At 40.5% G+C, this 21,233-nt stretch overlaps 1 protein-coding gene across 1 annotated transcript; it reads right to left on the bottom strand.

Annotated features, from left to right (window-relative positions):
• Positions 1–12,919: 12,919 nt before the first annotated feature.
• Positions 12,920–15,142, bottom strand: MYF5 (myogenic factor 5). Its single transcript, XM_052641078.1, has 3 exons — positions 14,539–15,142; positions 13,594–13,669; positions 12,920–13,186 (listed from the first exon to the last, which is right to left on the bottom strand). The coding sequence occupies exons 1-3, from the start codon at positions 15,037–15,039 to the stop codon at positions 12,996–12,998; spliced, it is 768 nt and encodes a 255-aa protein (XP_052497038.1). The 5' UTR covers positions 15,040–15,142; the 3' UTR covers positions 12,920–12,995.
• Positions 15,143–21,233: the final 6,091 nt, after the last annotated feature.

The following is a 21,233-nucleotide window of genomic DNA, read 5'->3' as shown; positions in this document are numbered from 1 at the left end:
TGCTTTGAGTTGCCAATATATCAATATAAAAGGCATTTATCCTTCCAGCATAACAAGCCTGAAGACTTTCAAAACTCTTCATGTAACTTTATAAACGTTTCTTTCTGCCGTTTAAATGTTGGCAGACTGTTCTTACACAATTATTTCTTGCTCTGTTATTAAGCCTGTGATTGTAAAGAGATGTCTTTGTAGCAGATACTCATTTCTTCATGTTGAGTTGATTCTAAATTTGTATGAGACTATTCGTGTCATATATCCTGTCTTTCTGAAAGAGATTATAACATGTAAAGCAGGATAGATGTTCTGATCTACAATTAGATAAGGGAAGAAGTTTGAATTCCTCCAGTAGAGGTTCTGCACAAGAATACAGATTAATATGAGAATACAAAACTTCAATGAGCTTTTATTTTATACACTTTATATGCCTGAAGCAAGTCCACGTGCTGGGGATACATAGAATAGTTCTGCACTGGGAGAACTCATAACCTAGTAGCAAAAAATTCAAAACCCACATACTTTTAGTGTTCTTTACCCACAAACTCACATTCCTTCCACAAAGTATTGACAGCTTAAATCAATGGAGTTGTGGGTATTGTTATCCAGGAAGTCATCTCAATTCTTTGTCACTTTCCTGTGTAGAAAGTTTTATCTTCCACGATAGTATTATCCCTGTTCACAAAATCCCAAGTGATTGAAAAAGTAACTTTAAAAATCAGTAATTTCTTCAAGAAAGAAAAAATGGCCAACTCCATACCAATCAGTTTCTTTATCATCACACAAAACATCCAGTTTGCCAGTTGTTTTACTCAAACTTTGACTTACAAGTCAGGTTAGCATTTGGACATAGAATGAATATTATTCAAAGGCACTGTCTTCAATGATAAACTAATATCTTTATTTTCAAGTTATATTTAGTTTGGAGACAGTTTTCAAAGAACAAAGGTACGTTTCTGTTGTCATTATTTAATTAGAGAAACGATTTCATCAAAGTTAGCATTTCAAAAATGTTATTTCCAAAATATATTATACATTATTATTATACTACATTATTATATTCAAATTAGTTACTTAGGATAAAATCTACTTTTAGTGAACTGAATATGATATTGCAGTGCTTCGTTTTTATATCACATTTTAACTGTGCACAGAAGGAGCGTGTTAACATTTAATTGTCTGTGAAATATTTTCAAAGAGTTAGCTTTGATGTGAAAAAATAATAGTTTCTTAGCTGAAATGCTGGAAGCCTGGGACACCCAACCCAATGAAAATTTTTCTAATAAAAAGAGTACATCCACAACAAGTCGTATTTAAAATGAATCGCTGATCATATGAAGCTTTTACTTTCTTCACTGTTCACTAGTTCTCCTTTATTTCAGTGTTCACCTGTTCTGCCACTATTCCTATTTTAATGATTCATCAGCATTGGCAACCTGAGTAACCATTCCCTAATTAAAAAAAAAAAGGCAAGGAATAATGATTGGTAAATGCTCAAGCTGAGTTAACTCAATGCTGTTTGTCTGGATGAAAAATAAGAAGGGCGGTCGATCAGTTAAAAGTTCTAAATGTTTGATGGTGATGTATCATGTAACCTTACCATCTGGATGACTGGATTTTAGTCTTTATATCCAGATGTTTGGCATCATGCAGACACAACCTCAGTGGTTCAATCAGTCGACAGTTTTCATTGAGAACCCCACCACCACCTTTGTGCTGGACAACTCAGCGAGGGCTAAAGGAAATGTTCCCTCATGCCTGGGCTATTACAGTATCCTGTTAATTAGTCCTCTTAACTTTACAGTCTGTCCATTCCAAACAAACTAGAATACTAAAACACCAGTTTCAAGATCTTAGTTACTTGCTCAAGAGCCTTTTGCCTTGCCTCAGGTTTTCACTGAATTCTAGTTGCTTCATAGGAATGTAATAGTTTCCAAAAACTCTGCTTATAAATTATCATGTTATTTGCCTCTCTGTGTGTAAGCCCTCCCTCATCTATAGCCTTGAGTGGATAATACTCAACTCAGTGAGCTGTTTTTATGCTTAGTTATGTATTTTGTGCATCAGACTTAGATATCTGTTACCAGGAACATGAATGGAGGTAATTATTTTTTATCTACTCATGATCAACATCAGAAATCCATGTAAAATTCAATTTCTAGTGGGAAAAAAGTGATGAATAAATGTTCCTTCTTAAACTTCATTTACATTTAATATGTACCCTAAAATATGTTGATTATAAACTGTCCAGTTTGTAACTTTTTGAGGAGAAAAGGAATCCTGTTCCACTATGTGTAGGCAACTACTGATTTAATAAATTATAGTGGGAAATTATGCTTATTATTATGGAAATACATTATTGTTTCTACTGCCACTACTTCTATAATTTTAACAATTTTTTTTTTTTTGCATTATGATCTAGAGAAACTAAATTAACGGTTTTGAGGGGACGGGAGGAATCAAAATTCTAAAATTTCTAGCACACTTACTTATGCATGTGGTATCATAAAATGAAATAGGATTTGTAGGAGTAAAAGATAAGATCAATTTTGTCCATTTTGAGATTGCCATCAAGAGAGAGAGACTGTTGTTCATTGAATATATGAATGGCCTTCTGAAGAAAAATGTGTAGATTAATACATGGAGAATGTTTTATTGATTCTTTCATTTGCAGATCCACTCAATGTAGCTCATATATGACACATGAAAAGTAAGGGAATCACTTGAGCCAGTTAGTTCAGTCACTCAGTCGACTCCGACCCTTTGCAACCCCATGGACTGCAGCATGCCAGGCTTCCCTGTCCATCACCAACCCCCGGAGATTACTCAAACTAATGTCCATAGAGTCAGTGATGCCATCCAACCATCTCATCCTCTGTTGGCCCCATCTCTTCCTGCCTTCAATCTTTCCCAGCATCAGGGTCTTTTCTAGTGAGTCAGTTCTTCGAATCAGGTGGCCAAAGGATTGAAGTTTCAGCTTCAACATCAGTCCTTCCAATGAATATTAAGGACTGATTTCCTTTAGGATAGACTGGTTGGATCTCCTTGCAGTTCAAGGGATTCTCAAAGGTCTTCTCCAACACCACAGTTCAAAAGCATCAATTTTTCAGTGCTCAGCTTTCTTCATAGTCCAATTCTCACATCCATACATGACTACTGGAAAAACTATGGTTTTGACTAGATGGACCTTGGTTGGCAAAGTAATGTCTCTGCTTTTTAATATACTGTTTAGGTTGGTCATAGCTTTCCTTCCAAGGAGCAAGCGTCTTTTAATTTTATGGCTGCAGTCACCATCTGCAGTGATTTTGGAGCCCCCCCCCCCCCAAAATAAAGTCTGTCACTGTTTCTATTGTTTCCCCATCTATTTGACATGAAGTGATGGGACCAGATGCCATGATCTTAATTTTCTGAAGGTTGAGTTTTAACTAAGTTTTCAGTCTCCTGTTTCACTTTTGTCGAGAGGCTCTTTAATTCTTCTTCACTTTCTGCCATAAGTATGTCATCTACATATCTGAGGTTATTGATATTTCTCCCAGCAATCTTGATCCCAGCTTATGCTTCATCCAGCCCAGCATTTTGCATGATGTACTCTGCATATAAGTTAAATAAGCAGGGTGATAATATACAGCTTTGACATACTCTTTTTTTCTATTTAGAACCAGTCTGTTGTTCCGTGTCCAGTTCTAACTGTTGCTTCTTGACCTGAATACACATTTCTCAGGAGGCAGGTCAGGTGGTCTGGTATTCCCATCTCTTTCAGAATTTTCCACAGTTTATTGTGATCCACACAGTCAAAGGCTTTGGCATAGTCAATAAAACAGAAGGAGTTGTTTTTCTAGAACTTTCTTGCTTTTTCGATGACCCAGTGGATGTTGGCATTTAATCTCTGGTTCCTCTGCCTTTTCTAAATCCAGCTTGAACATCTGGAATTTCACGGTTCACATACTATTGAAGCCTGGCTTGGAGAATTTTGAGCATTACTTTGCTAGCATGTGAGATGCATGCAGTTGTGCGTTAGTTTGAACGTTCTTTCAATGGCAACCCACTCCAGTACTGTTGCCTGGAAAATTCCATGGATGGAGGAGCCTGGTGGGCTACAGTGTGTGGGGTCACAAAGAGTCAGACATGACTCAGCGACTTCACTTAAATATTCTTTGGCATTGTCTTTCTTTGGGATTGGAATGAAAATTGACCTTTTCCAGTCCTGCGGCCACTGCTGACTTTTAAAAATTTGCTGGCATATTGAATGCAGCACTTTCACAGCATCATCTTTTAGCATTTGAAATAGCTCAACTGGCATTCCATCACCTCCACTTGCTTTGTTTGTAGTGATGCTTCCTAAGGCCCACTTGACTTCACATTCCAGTATATCTGGCTTTAGGTGGGTAATCCCACCATCATGGTTATCTGGGTCATGAAGACCTTTTTTGTATAGTTCTTCTGTGTATTCTTGCCACCTCTTCTTAGTATCTTCTGCTTCTGTTAGGTTCATACCATTTCTGTCCTTTATTCTGCCCATCTTTGCATGAAATGTTCCCTTGGTATCTCTATTTTCTTGAAGAGATCTCTAGTCTTTCCCATTCTATTGTTTTCCTCTATTTCTTTGCATTTATCACTGAGGAAGGCTTTCTTATCTCTCCTTGCTATTCTTTGGAACTCTTCATTCAAATGGGTGTAACTTTCCTTTTCTCCTTTGGCTTTCACGTCTCTTCTTTTCTCAGCTATTTGTAAGGCCTCCTCAGATAACCATTTTGGCTTTTTGCATTTATTTTTCTTGGGGATGGTCTTTATCACTGCCTCCTGTACAGTGTCACGAACCTTCCTCCATAGTTCTTCAGTCACTCTTATCAGATCTAACCCCTTGAATCTATTTCTTTCTTACACTGTATAAGCATTAGGGATTTGATTTAGGTCATACATGAATGGTCTGGTGGTTTTCCCTATTTTCTTCAATTTAAGTCTGAATTTGGCAATAAGGAGCTCATGATCTGAGCCACAGTCAGCTCCCAGTCTTGTTTTTTGCTGACTGTATAGAGCTTCTCCATCTTTGGTGGCAAAGAATATAATCAATCTGATTTCAGTGTTGACATCTGGTGATGTCCATGTGTAAAGTCATCTCTTGTATTGTTGGAAGAGCGTGATTGCTATGACCAGTGCATTCTCTTGGCAAAACTTTGTTAGCTTTGCCCTGCTTTGTTTTGTACTCCAAGGCCAAATTTGCCTGTTATTCCAGGTAGCTCTTGATTTCCTGCTTTTGCATTCCAGTCCCTTGTAATGAAAAGAACATCTTTTTTGGGTGTTACTTCTAGAAGGTCTTATAGTTTTTCATAGAACTGTTCAACTTCAGCTTCTTCAGCATTACTGGTTGGGTCATAGACTTGGATTACTGTGATATTGAATGGTTTGCCTTGGAAACGAACAGAGATCATTCTGTTGTTTTTGAGATTGCATCAAAGTACTGCATTTCAGACTCTTGTTGACTATGATGGCTAGTGGCTCAGCTGGTGAAGAATTCACCTGCCATGTGGGAAACCTGGGTTTGATCCCTGGATTGGGAAGATTCCTTGGAGAAGGGACAGGCTACACACTCTGTTCTCACCGGGAGAGTTCCATGTACTGTATAGTCTATGGTGTTGCAAAGAGTCAGACGCGACTCAGTGACTTTCACTTTCACTTGAGCCAATGGTCACAAAAGCAGGAGGACATCTCTGGAATCAAGATAATTCTAAAGATCCCCAAATTAAGCATTTATGAGTCTTCGTGCTAAGTCTCAATCATTGTATTTTTTTCTTTTATTACCATTTTTTGAGTTTGTATTATGTGTTAGGCACTAAACTAAGCATTTTGTATGCCTTTTGCATGGTCAGTTGCTCAGTTAATTTCAGTCGCTCAGTCATATCTGACTCTTTGCAACCCCATGGATTGCAGCATGCCAGGCTTCCCTGCCCATCACCAGCTCCTGGAGCTTACTCAAGCTCATTTCCACTGAGTCGGTCATGCCATCCAACCATCTCATCCTCTGTCATCCCCTTCTTCTCCTGCCTTCAATCTCAAACTCATTTCCATTGAGTCGGTCACGCCATCCAACCGTCTCATCCTCTGTCATCCCCTTCTTCTCCTGCCTTCAATCTTTCCCAGTCACTCAGTTGTGTCCAACTCTTTGCAATCCCGTGGACTGTAGCCCACCTGGCTCCTCTGTCTATGGAATTTTCCTGGCATGGATAGTGGAGTGGGTTGCCATTTCCTACTGCATTTGTATGCCTTATGTCATGTAATTCTCAAAAAAATTCTTGTGATTTATTCTATTATTATCCATCTCTGTAAGTGAGTACAGGACTTCCCGGGTGTCTCAGATGGTAAAAGTGTCTGCCTACAGTGCAGGAGACCGGGGTTCGATCCCTGGGTTGGGAAGGTCCCCTGGAGAAGGAAATGGCAACCCACTCCAGTATTCTTGCCTGGAAAATCCCATGGACAGAGGAGCCTGGTGGGCTACAGTGCACGGGGTCCCAAAGAGTCAGACATGACTGAGTGACTTCACTTAGAAGTGAGTAAACAGCTTTCGAGAATCTAAGTAACTTACTTAAGTCCCCTCAGCTAATTAGGTGGGAATCAACTTCAACTCTTGCCCAGGCCTCATGAAGGTCAGAAATAGTTCTGTTTCTGTGTTCACTGTATCCCACTACCACTTGGCTTCTCTGGTTTACTTAACTCAGATTGTCTCATAATTTCAGCCTCAGTATGGCTATCACAAACTCTCCAGTCCCATCAACATCATGACCTTTCAGTTTAGGTCCCACTGTTAAATGGTGACTTATTTTTCTTTCTAAGTCTGAACTCACGACAATAAGTATTTGTTTATCTCAGTGCAGTATTGAGACAAGCTATGGACTTCATAAATGTTGGTCAGTGTTTTGCTTGCTTGCCCTCATGTAAGATCCACATCCCTGACTAACAGTTACTAATAAGGATAACCAGGAGAAGCAGGATGCATGTGGGGCAGCTTCCCTTAGGACATGAATGACTGAAGCAATTGTAGAAGCATCTCTACCATAAGAACAGGTAGGTAGGAAAGGTCCACAGTGAACCAAAAGAAAAGAGGACGTGCAATAGCACCATAAGAAATAAACATCTGAAGATTGGCCAGCATAAGAGAGGTCGGTATAGAAAACTGACATAAAACAGAAAATTAAGAGAAGAGCAGAAAAATAGAAAATAATGGCAAGGAACTGCAAAGAGAGTTCAAAAATTAAGGGTGCATTGCACAGCAACAAAACCTTCAGCAACATCAGTTCTCATATAGTCCCGGGTTGAGCAAAAACAGGTCCTTGCTCTTAAGGTGGAGGAAACAAATGGTAGTAATCACAGAAATTAAGACACAATTGCAGTTCTGAATCATGTGACAGAGAAGAGGTATATAGTATGTTGAGATCCTAGAGCAAGAGGACTGGATACTGTGAAAGAATTCAAGAAGATCTTGCTTAGACTTGATGCCTGAGTTGAGATCTGAAAGGAGTGGGAATGGGCTAGAAGTGGAAGGGAAAGGAGCCCTGCAGACAGTGTGCAGAGTGGCTTTGGCAAGAGGGATGTAGTGACTGAGAAGTCTCCTATGTGGCTGAGTAGAGAGAGCAAGGAGTTGACCAGAAAGAGGTAAAGCTAGAGAGGTGGACAGAGTATGGACACACTTGAGCTTGAGGGTCATGTTAACGAGCATGTTCTGTGAAGATCCTATGTTCAGTAAGCTGGGAGGGGAAGTGGGTGCTGGACATGATCGGATGAGTATTCTGAGATGCTTGCTCTGGCTGCAGTATGTTGTTCAGTCATGCGGTCCTGTCTGACTCTTTATAACACCACAGACTGCAGCACACCAGGCTTCCCTGTACTTCACCATCTCCCAGAGTTTGTTCAAACTCATGTGCATTAAGTCAATGATGCCATCCAACCATCCCATCCTTTGTGGCCCCCTTCTCCTCTTGCCCTCAATCTTTCCCAGCATCAGGGTCTTTTCCAGTGAGTTAGCTCTTTGCATCGGGTGGCCAAAGCATTGGAGCTTAAGCTTCAGCATCAGTCCTTCTAGTGAATACTCAGGGTTGATTTCCTTTTAGGATTGACTGGTTTGATCTCGTTGCAGTCCAAGGGACTCGCAAGAGTCTTCTCCAGCACCTGTTTGAAAGCATCAATTCTTCACTGCTCAGCCTTCTTTATGGTCCAATTCACATCTGTACATAACTCCTGGAAAAACCACAGCTTTGACTATATGGATGTTTGTTGTCAAAATGATGTCTCTTCTTTTTAACACACAGTCTTAGGCTTGTCATAGCTTTTCTTCCAAGACAGCAGTATGTAGTCAAAGATCAAACAATGACGTTATGCAAGATTCTTTTTTTCAGTTAACAAAGCTCCTACTCATACTCTTTTTTTTTTTTTTTTTAAAAAGATCTTTGCTGGCACCAAGCTTTTAAAGCATGATCGCCAGCATTTTGAAATCCATATATTTAATCATGTTTTCAGGAGTATTTCACTCTACCTCATAGGTCTGATTTCTGTTGTCCTGACTTTATTTTTAGGCAGGATCTCCTCTCCTGGAGTGACATGGCAGCTTCAGCCTAGAGAAAAAAACTCTCATATTATTGCCCTAGCAAAAATAGAACTTTCCCCCTACAGTTCCAGCAAATATCCCAGGACTGACACTGAACTACTTGGTCACATATCCATTCATGGAATAATCATGTCGCCAAGGAAGAGGACACATTCGTGGTCAGGCTCACGAGGTTCAATCAACCCCACCGGAACCACATGGTCTGAGGAGAGGAAAGGGACAGTCCTCATGGACAGACTTGCATGCTGTCTCCAGAAATGAGGGATCCAGGGAAGTTACGGGGACAGGTTAAAGTCTTATGATACTCCTGGATCGAAATAGCCGTGGTTTGGATTGAGGGTAGACATTTGAGAGGTATTTACGGAGAAAAATTTCATAGGATTTTGTAATGAATTAGACAAGAGGTAAGGGAGATTGAAATATCAGGAGTCTGTCCTAAGTTTCATGTTTGTATAACTGATGATATCTATCATTCACTGAGAGAATCACCACTGACAGGGCACCAGGTTAAGATGCAGAGAGAGAGTAGAACAGCATGAGCTTAATCTGGAATGTGTTTACCTGGAGGTAACACTGAGACATTCAGAGATATTGAGAATCTAAAGATCAGTTGGATGTGTAGTTGGATATACAGGTCTAAAGATCAGGGAAGACATCCAGGGCTGGAACAGTCTAATTATTCTGAAGGTTGTAATGACGATGGAAAGTGATAGAGGCATGGCCAGATTACCGTCAGCAGAATGGAAGAATGGTAACGAAATTGTGACTGCAAGTATATCCTAGTCATTACGGCAGATTAAATATGGATACAGATTCATTACTACTAAAAGTGGAGTTTACTTGGCTTCTCAGTGATTCTTGGTTGACTTTAGTAACTTTCTAACCAGAAGAATGCAATAGACATAATTTTCTGGGACTTTCCATGCTAGATCATAGGGTGCCTTGTGATTTCCACCTGAACCTCCTGGAGTATGTTCTATGAAGAGGCCCAAATAGAGTGTTCTTGGGAAAACATTAAAATCCATAAGCCTCTATTTCTTTATTTACATAGTAATACACACTCAGTAATTTTTAGTTGCTGGTTTATCATTAGTGTTCACTTAATCTGTAATGAAGGGAATTAAGTAGCATAAAAGGAGGTAAGATTTGGCTTTCCCTTTACAATGGATTATTTTTATAAGATTTTAATACTATAACAATTTTAGTGACAACTATTAGTGTTATCATAAGCTATCGTTGTGGCAATTAAAATTAAAAGGAGAACAATACGTTAATAATTTTAGACCCAGTTTAGACTCTGCATTAAATTTTAGATCCTTTGCTCAGCAAATGTACTGTGTTAAACAATTAAATCATCAGTCCACTAAAATCAAACCAGAATTCTTAAAGAAATAAATTTGATGTTCTGTGCTTTTTGTGACAGTGTGGGAATATTCAGTGGTGATATTTTCAGGGGTACTTTGCCATTTGAGCAGGGCTTTTCTGAAGTTACAAATAGCTGTACTCTAATACCATTCCCAGAAATACCACCTCTGAAAGTCAGAGAATTGAATTACTTCATTAATCTAGTAACTGTTGTAACCTCAAATAGATAATTTCAGGAAATACCACTCTCAGAGCCACCTTAAAGAAGAATTTAGGGCTATAATAGAGCCAATAATTTTATCTGACTTGCATTTTTCAAATGAAAAAAAAGTAGGAGCAATCAAGACACCTTGATCTATATAGCAGCTTGCTTCCAAATAGTACTTCCCAATTTCCATAACCTCACTGGACTCAGTTTTCCTATGTATCCCAGTGAACTTGCATTTCTTAGGCATAAGGAGAAGGGAATCTCTTTTGACTCTTATTTCCAGAAAACCCCCTCCCAATCAGACTACAAATGGGAAAGGGAACATTTTCCTGTTTTCCTATAAACTGACTGTTAGCGGCGTGTTTTCCACCAGCTGAGGTGGGTCCGATATAGTCTTAGTGGCAGCCCACCTGTTCACTCCAAGGAATTTGTAAGATGGCAAAATCCTGTCCTTACTTGAATATTTTGTCACTATCACTGTTTCTCTGCTCTTCTCCCCTCCTTTGTTGGAGAAGGGAAGATTTTTCTGGGTCTGGATTACTGTAACCAATTCCCAAAGGCCCTTGTCAAAAAGTATATATGACTGGTTGTGATGTGTGTTGTGCTGAGTTGTTTACTGAGCAGATACCAGCCTTCACTGTTGGTCCACTGGAAATCAGATTAATTAAGCAAAGCTATCATGGAAAGTGTTGTCTTTAATCATACATTGATCACTGCCTGTATTGAATCCAGAGCACTGAAAACCTAAATACTTTGAGGCATTATTATATTAACTGAGAATATAAAATACATTTGCAAGCAACTGGGGTTTGGTAGTAAAATTAATTTTTATTCACTTGAATTAAAAATTACATAGATTCTCTGCTAACTTTTTAAAAATGCAACAGAATATGGTCATGTGTTTTAAAATTGAACTTTAAGGAAAAAAAAGAGTCTTTAGATAGTTCCTTTTTTTCTGGCTCTACTAGGAACAACAAACTTCCAATTTCTTCATAGAAGTAAGACACACTGTCTAAGAAAAGTGAATCACTCAGACTGAAATTAAAATTATATGTGAATCTTTATAATGCCCTCTTGAATTCTTTCCACTTCAAATCCTCACACTATCAAATCATGGATAAAGAAAGACTTACTTGTGTGCTAAAAGTCAGCATCTGTATCAGGGCATGCTGCTAACAGAGTAACAGTGGCTACAGTATTTTTTGAACCCATCCTGTCTTCTCTCCTTTTCTTTATGGAATAATATCTATTCTTTTAACTCTGGTGACTGGACAAGCAGGAGAAAAATCATATCAAAAATAAGGGCAAACCTTCCAGAGAACAGTTCAACTGCCAAACTCCAGCAGGGCTCATACGCTTTGGCTGATAAATACATGTAACTGCAAACCCTTAGAAATTTTGAACTGATTAGAGGAGAAGACAATTCTCTTTATCTGCTCTCTATGAACAGCCAACTCAGATGCTTCAATGATATTTCCTTTTCATCTCTCTCAAAGGTAATGACCTTGTGAGAATTATTCCAATGATTGACTACCTAATTTTCCACTAAATTGCTGAATTTTCATCTCAATTCATTTCTAAAGGAGATTTTTAAGTGATGAACAAAAAGGTACATGTCCACCATGCACACACAACACAGAATCATAAAATATAATTAATAAAACAAAAAAGTCTGTGCAAAGGAAGAAGGTAATTAGAGTCTGCTTCACTTTACTATACATTGTGTAAATTTTCTTCTGCCAGCACTTTAGTGATAGGAAAAAACAGCTCAATACCTTTAAATATTTTATTGACAATATTAATATACTAATGTATCAAGACATTTTCAGGAAAGCAGATATACATCACCTTAACTCATGATCTAATGCACTATGGATACTATAATGATGTAGTGTTATACACTCTTTTTGTTTAAAAATCTGTTATTGTCCCGAATACCTTCTACCTTTGCTTCAGATACACACAAGTTTAGGTTATATGGTACAACATTAAGATAAAAGAAAAATGTTAGTTAGCAGGCACCTTTGAAATATGCTTGAAGTAGAAATGTGGTATTTTCATCCGTGATACCAACAGGACCTAAAACTGAGTCCGTGTGATGCTATTCAGATTTATCTACAAAACCGACTGTTTCAGTACTTTCAGCCCCACCTTAAAGGCATCATATCAATGACTGCCAATTCCACTAGGGGATTCTTTTAACAAAATCATAAACCAAAATATTTCCTCACTTAAACAATTTTATTTATGGTGGAGTTTCCAAAAATCTCTTATATCTTGAAATCATCCATAAAGTACTATTTTGTGCCTAGATTAGAAATGTATTTCTTATAAGAAAATGTTAAAATATATACCATTAGGCAGTATTGTTATATTTTATTGAACACAATATAAATCAAAGGATTAAAGAGAAAAAGCAAAACAGTTAAATATATTTAAAACTCCCCTATAACTGATTTACATCTATTCTAATGTTTTAAAGAAAAAAAATAAAGCACTAAACATCAGAGGTAATATTTTGAGAAGCAATATTTATAAAAATATATAAGTTAAGCATTGCAACAAACTACCTTTGATGAACGGCCCCTATAAGAAATAATATCATTGGAACTATATATCTAAAGCAAAGATCAAGGAAAAGAAGAAAAAAAGAAAGTATAAATTGCAATAGTGACTTTTTAAATACACTTTCTTATAAAGTGGCAAGATAATATTTACAAATTTACAACAGAACAGAAATGTTTATATACAGGTTGTCTTGCTTTTGGATTTTTGGTGCCTCCTTCCTCCTGTGTAATAGGCCTTCTGACAGAACTGATCTAGACTTTTAGTTCATAGCACATGATAAATGAGCCTGGAACTAGAGGCCCCTGGAGTTGCAGGCTGAGAATCGGTGCTGGCAACTGGGGAGAGAGAGGCTGGATCCTGGAGAGGCAATCCAGGTTGCTCTGAGTTGGTGATCCGATCCACTATGCTGGATAAGCAATCCAAGCTGGATAAGGAGCTTTTATCCGTGGCATATACTAAGGACACAAGGAGAAAACCATTAAACAACAAAAAAAAAATCCTTGCTTATGCTGCCGCTTAAACTGCAGGTCAGCTCCTTCAAAACCCAAAGGTCAGGTGCTCACAGAAAGCCTGGTAGAAATTTGCAACAAATATCTAGCAATTCATGGGGATGAAGCTGGGGAGTGGAGAAGCACCTGGGTAATATTTCAAGCAAAAGCGCATGTCTGTGTGTATGTTCATGGATGTATCTGTTAGGAGGATTTTGAGCAGAAGATATGCGTTTATTTTGCCCTGCCAAAACCCCCATAAATACCATTCTGTTCTCTTCCCAGTACTGCATGAAAGAACAGACTCTAGTTTGATAGGCTAAATTCTGAAGTTGGACTGGTCTTTAAACTCCTCTGAAGTCATTGGTTCTTACCATTTGGTACATCAGGACAGTAGACGCTGTCAAAACTGCTGCTCTTTCTGGACCAGATAGGGCTGTTACATTCCGGCTATAATAAAAGACACAGAAGAAGGCGTTTGTTTTCAGGTCTTGGCGAAAGGTGCTCTGATCTCAGGTGAGGCAGTGCTTGCCCACCAGCTCCATAAACTGACCACTCTCAATCACCTTTATTGCCTTGATTTAGGAAGGGCTAGCCTCACCAATCGCAAGGGCACTGAGGTCAATCTCTGTGCTTGGAGAAGAGGAGAGAGGCAGCAGAAAGAAGAGGGTGGAATTCAGCAGCAGTGTACACTGGGTTAACCATGCAAAATGGATTGGAGTAAAAGGAAGCCACACTAATTCAGAGAGAGAACACTTTCCCAAGGCAGAAACACATTAAAACCTGGCAGCGTTGGAGCAAACGCCCTCTGAAAAGAATGCATGAACAACTTTCAGCCAGGCATCAGCAGAGTAGGGGCTGGGACCATGCAGGCATTTCTTTCTGTTTCTCCCTTCAGTTACAAACCGTGGGGCAGTGGAGGCCTCAGACAGTTGCCTTTAGATGTTAGTGTATGTCAAGGTCCACTGGTAGTATATTGGAGAAGGCAATATACTAGAAATAAACTGAGTAATGGAGGAAACATCTGACTGATCATTCACAGCCAGCTATCTCAAGTGACAACCTGCTCCTTCAGTGTGCACCTAGAGTAGGTAGGAACTCAAGACAAAATCCTGTTCAACAGCTGTCTGTGTGCTGGCATCAGTCCAAATGTGGCATCTCTCTTCTCTTCTAAATGTGGCCGGCCCTGCCCCACCCCCCAATACCCAACTATCCACCAGTAACCACTGAATATCTGGTTGCTACACCTGGTCTAAATGAGATGTAAGGATTTTTGTAAAAGTTGGGAAAGCCCTAGCAGGTACAGAGCCATCTCTTACCATGCCATCAGAGCAACTTGAGGTGGGGCTGGTGGGCTCAGAACAGTTCTGCCCTGGCAGGCTATAGTAGTTTTCCACCTGTTCCCTTAGCAGCTCCTGCAGGCTCTCAATGTAGCGGATGGCATTCCTGAGGATCTCCACCTTGGGCAGCCTCTGGTTAGGGTTGGTCGTGGTGCACCGCTTGAGCGTGTCGAAAGCCTGGTTGACCTTCTTCAGGCGTCTCCGCTCGCGCATGGTGGCCGCCTTCCGCCGATCCATGGTGGTGGACTTCCTCTTGCATGCTTTGCAGGCCCACATGAGGCAGTGGCCGGCCTGGTGGTGGCCCGTGGGTGCTCGCACGTGCTCGTCCTCGTCTGAGCCTTGCAGGTCTGCCTTGTGAGCCCCGAAAGCAGCCACTCGCGGCTCAAACTCGTCCGCGAACTCGCCCTCGGGGGATGGGATGCAGGAGCCGTCGTAGAAGTACTCAGAGGGCGAGAACTGGCAGCCGTCCATCATGTCCATCGTCTGCAGAGAGGCAGGGGGTGGGCCTGGACAGCAGCGAGATAGATAGGGGAGAAACCGGAGCCTGGCGCCGCTGAGGGCCGGGAAATCCCGGGCCGAGCTCCCTGGTCCGTGTCTCTGGTAATTAACAAGGGCAGACGCCTGGCGGCCTGGGTCTGCCGCGCTGGGGCTGGGGCTCTTTATATATTCTTGGGGGAGGGAGGCCGGCCCCTGTGGCCCCGCACTATTAGCATATCCCACCGCAACCCCCGCCAGGGCTGTCTGGGCAAACCTCCGCCTTTTCTCTAGAGACAGTTTGCTGTTTACTGCCCCTTTTGACGCTAATGGTTTTACTGCGTTTCTGCTGGGGCGGAGGTGATGGCTCCCCAATCCGCTTACTTGCACTCTTTAGATTACCTAAACCAAGGGACACTTAGAGGGTGTCACAGACAAAAGGAACGAAGGAAATCCAACTTCGTACAATTGCTCTCACATTTAAAAAGAAAATCGGTAAATAGAGCTCCCCATTTCAGTTGACACCAAAAGCGGACCCGCCTTCCCAATCTGAGACGTGAAGGATCAACTTTATTTTCAGGTAGTTCTCTTTTTCGTGAACGTCAGTTGTATCAGGAATTTTTTCAGCCAGTAGGCCAAATAACAGCTGCTAAAAACTTCAAGTGGCACTTTTAATAATGAAGTGGCTCTAGATTTTTTTTAAAAATCTGTTTTGTTTCTCATCAGATTGCCATTATGTAGGCTTTGTGTTATTGGGGGTAACCTGGGAGGTTCCTTTTCTCCAAAAACAGCTCGCTCTGAGTTTTCTCTCTGCTCATCTGAAGGGCGTGGGCACAGGAGGGCCAGGTGACCAGGAACACACCTGGCTTCCTCTATTTCCCGCTTCTGCGCCTGTTTGTTGAGCGCCTCCTCCTGTGATGGACCTGCGCAGGCGGAAGATCCACCCTGACTGCGTCTCTAAGATTTGTGTTCTAAGAAACCAGGTTTTAGAGATGAACTCCTTCCCAGGGGCTTGTCTCCCTTCTCCCTCTTTCTGCCCCGCCCTGTCATTTCCACAGTCTAAACAGCCAAGCTGGGCTTCGGGGTCGCTAATTTTCTGCTTTCAGGCAAACTAACACCGTTACAGATGCGTCCCAGCTGCCGACAGGGCAATCTTTCTTGGCTCGTGTAAAATTTCCAACTCCTTCGACCGGAGTAACTTCACACACTTTGGCGACAAAAGCCTTACAGAAAAGCAATCACAGCAGGGTCTTTGAAACTTCGTGGCTGGAAGGCGGGAGGGGAAGGCTTCCATTTAAGTGACAGTGAACCATTAATCAGCTTTTGTCAACCCTCCTCCACCCTGACTTAACTATCAAAATCACTTGCTGTAGGGGTTGGGGAGAGGATAGTTTTTATATATGGGAAAAAACTATTACTCCAGGGTCTCACAAACAGACTTGAATATTCTGAGGTTTTGGACCAGGGTTCTGGACTCATTAAAAGAAGCGAGTTCGCATCTTGATCTTGGGTCACAGTCCAGTAAACTGTGACTCCAAATTAACAGGGGCTGAGGAGGCCTTCTTTTCTATTACATTTTTCTAAAATTATTTCCCGAAAGCAACCCTGGAAGGCAGATTTCCCCATCTTCAGGGGCCAAAGAAGTATTAACTTTCTCAAGGTGAAATCTGCTCTCCAAAGTGAAGGCCCCCAAAAATCAGGGGTAGGAGAATGTCAGTCACCAAAGTTTGCTACAAACGTGCCTGCCGCTGTCCCCTTTCCCAAGTTCTGTCATCTCCAAGACAAAGACACAACCTCTACCACCACCATCACCACCCCACCCCTTGAAAATCTGGCTCCTTTTCATACCAATGGACAGCTTAATTGGGCAGTGGGAAGTCATCTGCCCCTTATTTTTAGAACTGTTAACAAGTAGATGCCTTTGAAATGAATAGGTACCCAGGGCTACACCAGGTAAAAGAACTGAGTTCCTAAAGGACCCATCCAGGGGAGTGGAAACATTCCAAAGTGTGCACGTTGTGACCTCAGAAGCACAGTAGTGGGTAGATATTCTCATCCAGAAATTCTCAGCCAGGCACCACAGGTTCTGGTCAACAGCGATAGTAGCACTTTCTTTGGCTATGTAGTTCCGACTGTCACATACTGGTCAAAGCTAATACAGACCTGTGTGCAAACTGAAGATTTGGACACACATAATTTTGCTCCTCCAAGTTTAAGTGGAAGATAGAAGTTATGCTCCTGGCTTGTCTTTCTCGATTTCTTTCCACAAGGCACCTAACATGCTTTGTCCCCAAAGTTGTTAAGCATAGGATATTTGTAAGCAAACAATTATGAAGAGTTTTCTCTTGGGAAGAACTGTTCCCAACACTTGCTATGTATGCACTCAGTTATGACTTCCAACAATTCTGTGGCAACTGTAACTGGACCCATTATTAAAAGAAGGTAGCCAAGCTCGGGAAGTAAGTTATTTGCCCCAGGTCACACAGAATTGGACACTAGGCATCGCTTCGGGAGGGCTTGAGCTCCCAGAGGTGAATTCCATTCGTTTCCTTCTCCAGTCAGTCCGGGCTCCGTGCGCGCCGTTAGCGCTCCAGAGCAGACGCTCGCAAACGCAGGTCCGGGGAGCTTTCCCTCGGCTCCCGGCCTGAGAAGACGCTGTCACTCAGGAGGCCCTGTCAGGAACCAGAGGTTAAGGCTGTCTTTGGTAAGGTGATCTCAAAACAAATTTACCAGAGTGCCGCGGGCCAGTGGAACTAAAGAAGCCGAGAAAACACAAGCGCCCGGCGGCTTAATGGAACTTGCTGCGGGCGGGGGGAACAGGGTCCAGGGTTGAGGACCCTTGGGACCTAAGCGCTGAAAAGAGGATCTCAGAGCACCAAAGTTAAAAACCGAGACAAAACTTTGAGACCTCTGTCAGGGGCTAGAGGAGAAAGAGATCAAAAAATGGGAAGAAGGCTACGAAGAAGGTAGGAAGCCAACGCATTCAGAGATGCCTGGGCCCCCCAAATCAGGAGATAACTCCCCTGTTCTTTTCCCAGGAGAGACCATGGGAGGGCAAAATGGGAAACTGAGTAAGACAAAAACAGGCTTTTTTTTTTTTTTTTTTTGGTGGGGGAAAGTTGAACAGAGAAGTATAAAAGAAAACGTTAAAATTGACTTTTTAACCATTGCTCTTCTACTCAAGAGAAGAGGGTGGCCTCTTCTCAAAATCAGACCATATTGGCTTTTGCTTCTCATAGAAAAGAATGAAAATACAATCTGTTTTACCCTATTTCTTCACGTGGATGTCTTCCATGTTCCACCACTGACTCTGCTAGGAAAATATCACAGTAGGCTGAAGATGAGAGGAAAAGTCAGCCCAGCTGGGTCATATAAATAAATGCTCACCAAGATTCTGATGAAGCAGATATAATGGGTTTTAAATTTTTGTGTTATTTTACATTCTGAAGCAAAATAAACACATACTTAATTTTCTTACAGTTTAGACTTACGAGCAGGTTTTAATTGCAAAGACCTTTAAGTAATCATCAACTTTTTTTTTTTTTTTTTGAGAGCCTATTTTAGTTTGAGCATTATGGCAACAATCCTAGTGTTGATGGACAGACCACACCAGCAAAATGATGCTCAGAGCTTCCTTTTCTAGTAAAAGTTGCCCACCCTAGGAATTCTGCATGATTGAAAATTCTCCGCGTTTCTCTCAGCAGGAGAAATTAAATATACATAGGAAGATAAGTTCATTTCAACTCACTTCTGCCCCTATCTGAGACCCTTATCAACTCCTGGATTATGGAAGTTGTTCTTGAAATTTTGCTTATTATATTTGACATAACAATGTGCCGAACAATTTCAAACCACTATTAGTTCCGGGAACCAGGCACACCTAAGTAAACACATTAGTACCTGCCAAAGCTGCTGGAAGAATTTGTGGAGAAGACAGCTGAAGAAGACATCGGCCTCTGCCTAGTTCGAGGACTCCCAGGAGAGATCAAAGGCCTGAGTAAGGACTTTAAGCGGCCTTGAGAGTAGAGAAAGTAGGCAGCCCTTGCAGCATTGTCTTTGTTCCAGCACGTGGCACAGGCATTCCATCTCGCAGGCTGACTGTGAGCTAGGCTTGCAGAAAACTGCTTTTTCAGAATGAAACCTCTACGAAGGAGGGTCATCTTTTGTAACACTGCTGACTTTAAGGGAGTGGCTGGAGGAGTCTGTTGGAGAAATGCCTTCATGGCTTGGCTCTTTAAGGAAATACCATGTTATCACTAATTTACAAATGCATTAGATTTGGAGATGAGACAGTCAACGTTTAAACTAAAATTTTTTAAAATATTTTTTCCAGATGAGGTGTTGTAGGAGGAAAGTTTTGAGATGAATAAAAGGGACAAAATATTACTAAGAGAAAAGCACAGATGGGTAAATTCTGACTTTGAATTTAAATGTCTTAACAAGGGTGAAGGTCACTATAGCAACCCAAGACTTCTCTACCAATCTCAAGAGGAGTTGGGATCACTGATTTTTAGCATCATACCTCCACCCCAAATCATAGGAAAGAGTCTGAAAAAAAAAAAAAAAGAGAGTCCTTTAGACAAAGGGTATTTCCACTATGTTCAGGCTTGAAATTCAATGATCCAGGTGTGATGATTAAAGTTAGTTTAAGAAAGCTAACATTTGATGTTCTACAGATTATTTCTTCGGTAACATATAAGAGAAAATCACTTGTTATTTTATACTTAATAACCTCTGAAATGAGGCTCAGTTTAAATCTCAAATTGCTTATCTTTACCAAGTTATTAACATCTTGATTTTCTGCTTCCACAGCCCTGTTTGTTTTGGCTTTGGCCTTAGTCAAGATTACCATCATTAATATCAAATAAAAACATTTTAATTGCAAACACACCAAGGATTCATTGGGAAGCCTACCATGTCAGTTGTGGCAGTGGAGGTCACATGAAGTCTTTGGGAAATATTTGCTCTATTTAATGAAGAGACTTTCTATGGGCAAACTTATTCCAAACAATTTCTCAGGTTACTCAACTAAGAAAGATAAAGAGGATTTGGTTTGCAAAGACCAAATAAAATCTATCAGCAAGTAAAGTCCATGAATTGATAAAAAACATTGTGCTGCTGAGCAGCTTATAACACAAATCTTATTATAAATATATGTGTAATTGTAAAGTTAAATGAGTTTACCTGCTCGGTTGTGATATCTTATTTCAGTTGTGGCGTGAATCTGATTTTCTAAAATATAGAGGTGTTTGTTTGTGTGCATGTGTATATATATATGTATATATTCCATATATATATATTAGGAAATCACTATTGATTCTCATAAAAAATCATAGATACATAAAAAGCATGATTAAGAGGTATACATACAATCAAGACATTTTCATTCACATGTATTTAGATTAGATAATTTGCAATGCTTGACCACATGCATTTTAATTAAATGACTTCTCTAATTTGGAGTTTACTAGCTAAGTACTCTGGAGAAAGAGCTTTTGAAAAACAGTTATCAAATTCAGTCCAATTATCCTACAGACCATAAATGTATCTTCTTTCTCAAGGCTTCTCTTTCATGATACATGATTAAGGGAGCAAGTTGGAAGCCATTGTTGTTGACTGGCTCAAAATCCTGGCTCTCTGCCAGAGAGGGGACCTCTTTCTGCTCCAAAGTATCCTTTTCTCATAATAAGAAATAACAGCAGGACTTCTCTCACAGATCTTTGTAGGATTATATGAGTTAATAGGTAAAGTGTTAGGAATGGCTCATTCATCCGGCTGTTGGTCTCACTGTTATTAATACTATCCCAGCCAGAGCCTGTAAAGAAGTTAGACAACTAATTCTGAAGGAACTGTGACTTTTAGTGGAAGAAAAGCTTCTTGATGGTAAATCTAGTTACTAATGAAAAATAAAAACAGCTAACATTTAATGTTTGTTTTGTGTCCCATTTTGGTTAAAGACTTCACAGTGAACCTTCACAACCCCAGGAATTATATCATGAGGAAACGGAGGAGCAGCAACGATTCACTTCAGTTATCAGCCCACAGACGTTCAGCAGTTTGCCTCCACTCACCCTCCCACCTGCTGCCTTCTCAGTTTTGAGAGGGATCATATGTCCAGATAGGTTTCCTCTATGTAGCTTTCTACATTTTAAAAGTGTTTCAGGAGAAACTGGAATTATTCATGCGCCCAGAAATTTGCC

This window comes from Budorcas taxicolor, chromosome 5, assembly GCF_023091745.1.
Source record: "Budorcas taxicolor isolate Tak-1 chromosome 5, Takin1.1, whole genome shotgun sequence".
NCBI lineage: Eukaryota > Metazoa > Chordata > Mammalia > Artiodactyla > Bovidae > Budorcas > Budorcas taxicolor.
This window is presented reverse-complemented; position numbering and strand designations above follow the sequence as displayed.

What these genes read in the sequence shown, in the direction of transcription:
- MYF5 (XM_052641078.1), bottom strand. Translation starts at nt 15,039, where the DNA reads ATGGACATGATGGACGGCTGCCAGTTCTCGCCCTCTGAGTACTTCTAC. An exon ending in CAAGTTGCTCTGATGGCATG is followed by an intron (nt 13,670 to 14,538) that starts GTAAGAGATGGC and finishes CTTTTATTATAG; the next exon opens with CCGGAATGTAACAGCCCTAT. An exon ending in CTGTCCTGATGTACCAAATG is followed by an intron (nt 13,187 to 13,593) that starts GTAAGAACCAAT and finishes TTGTGTCCTTAG; the next exon opens with TATATGCCACGGATAAAAGC.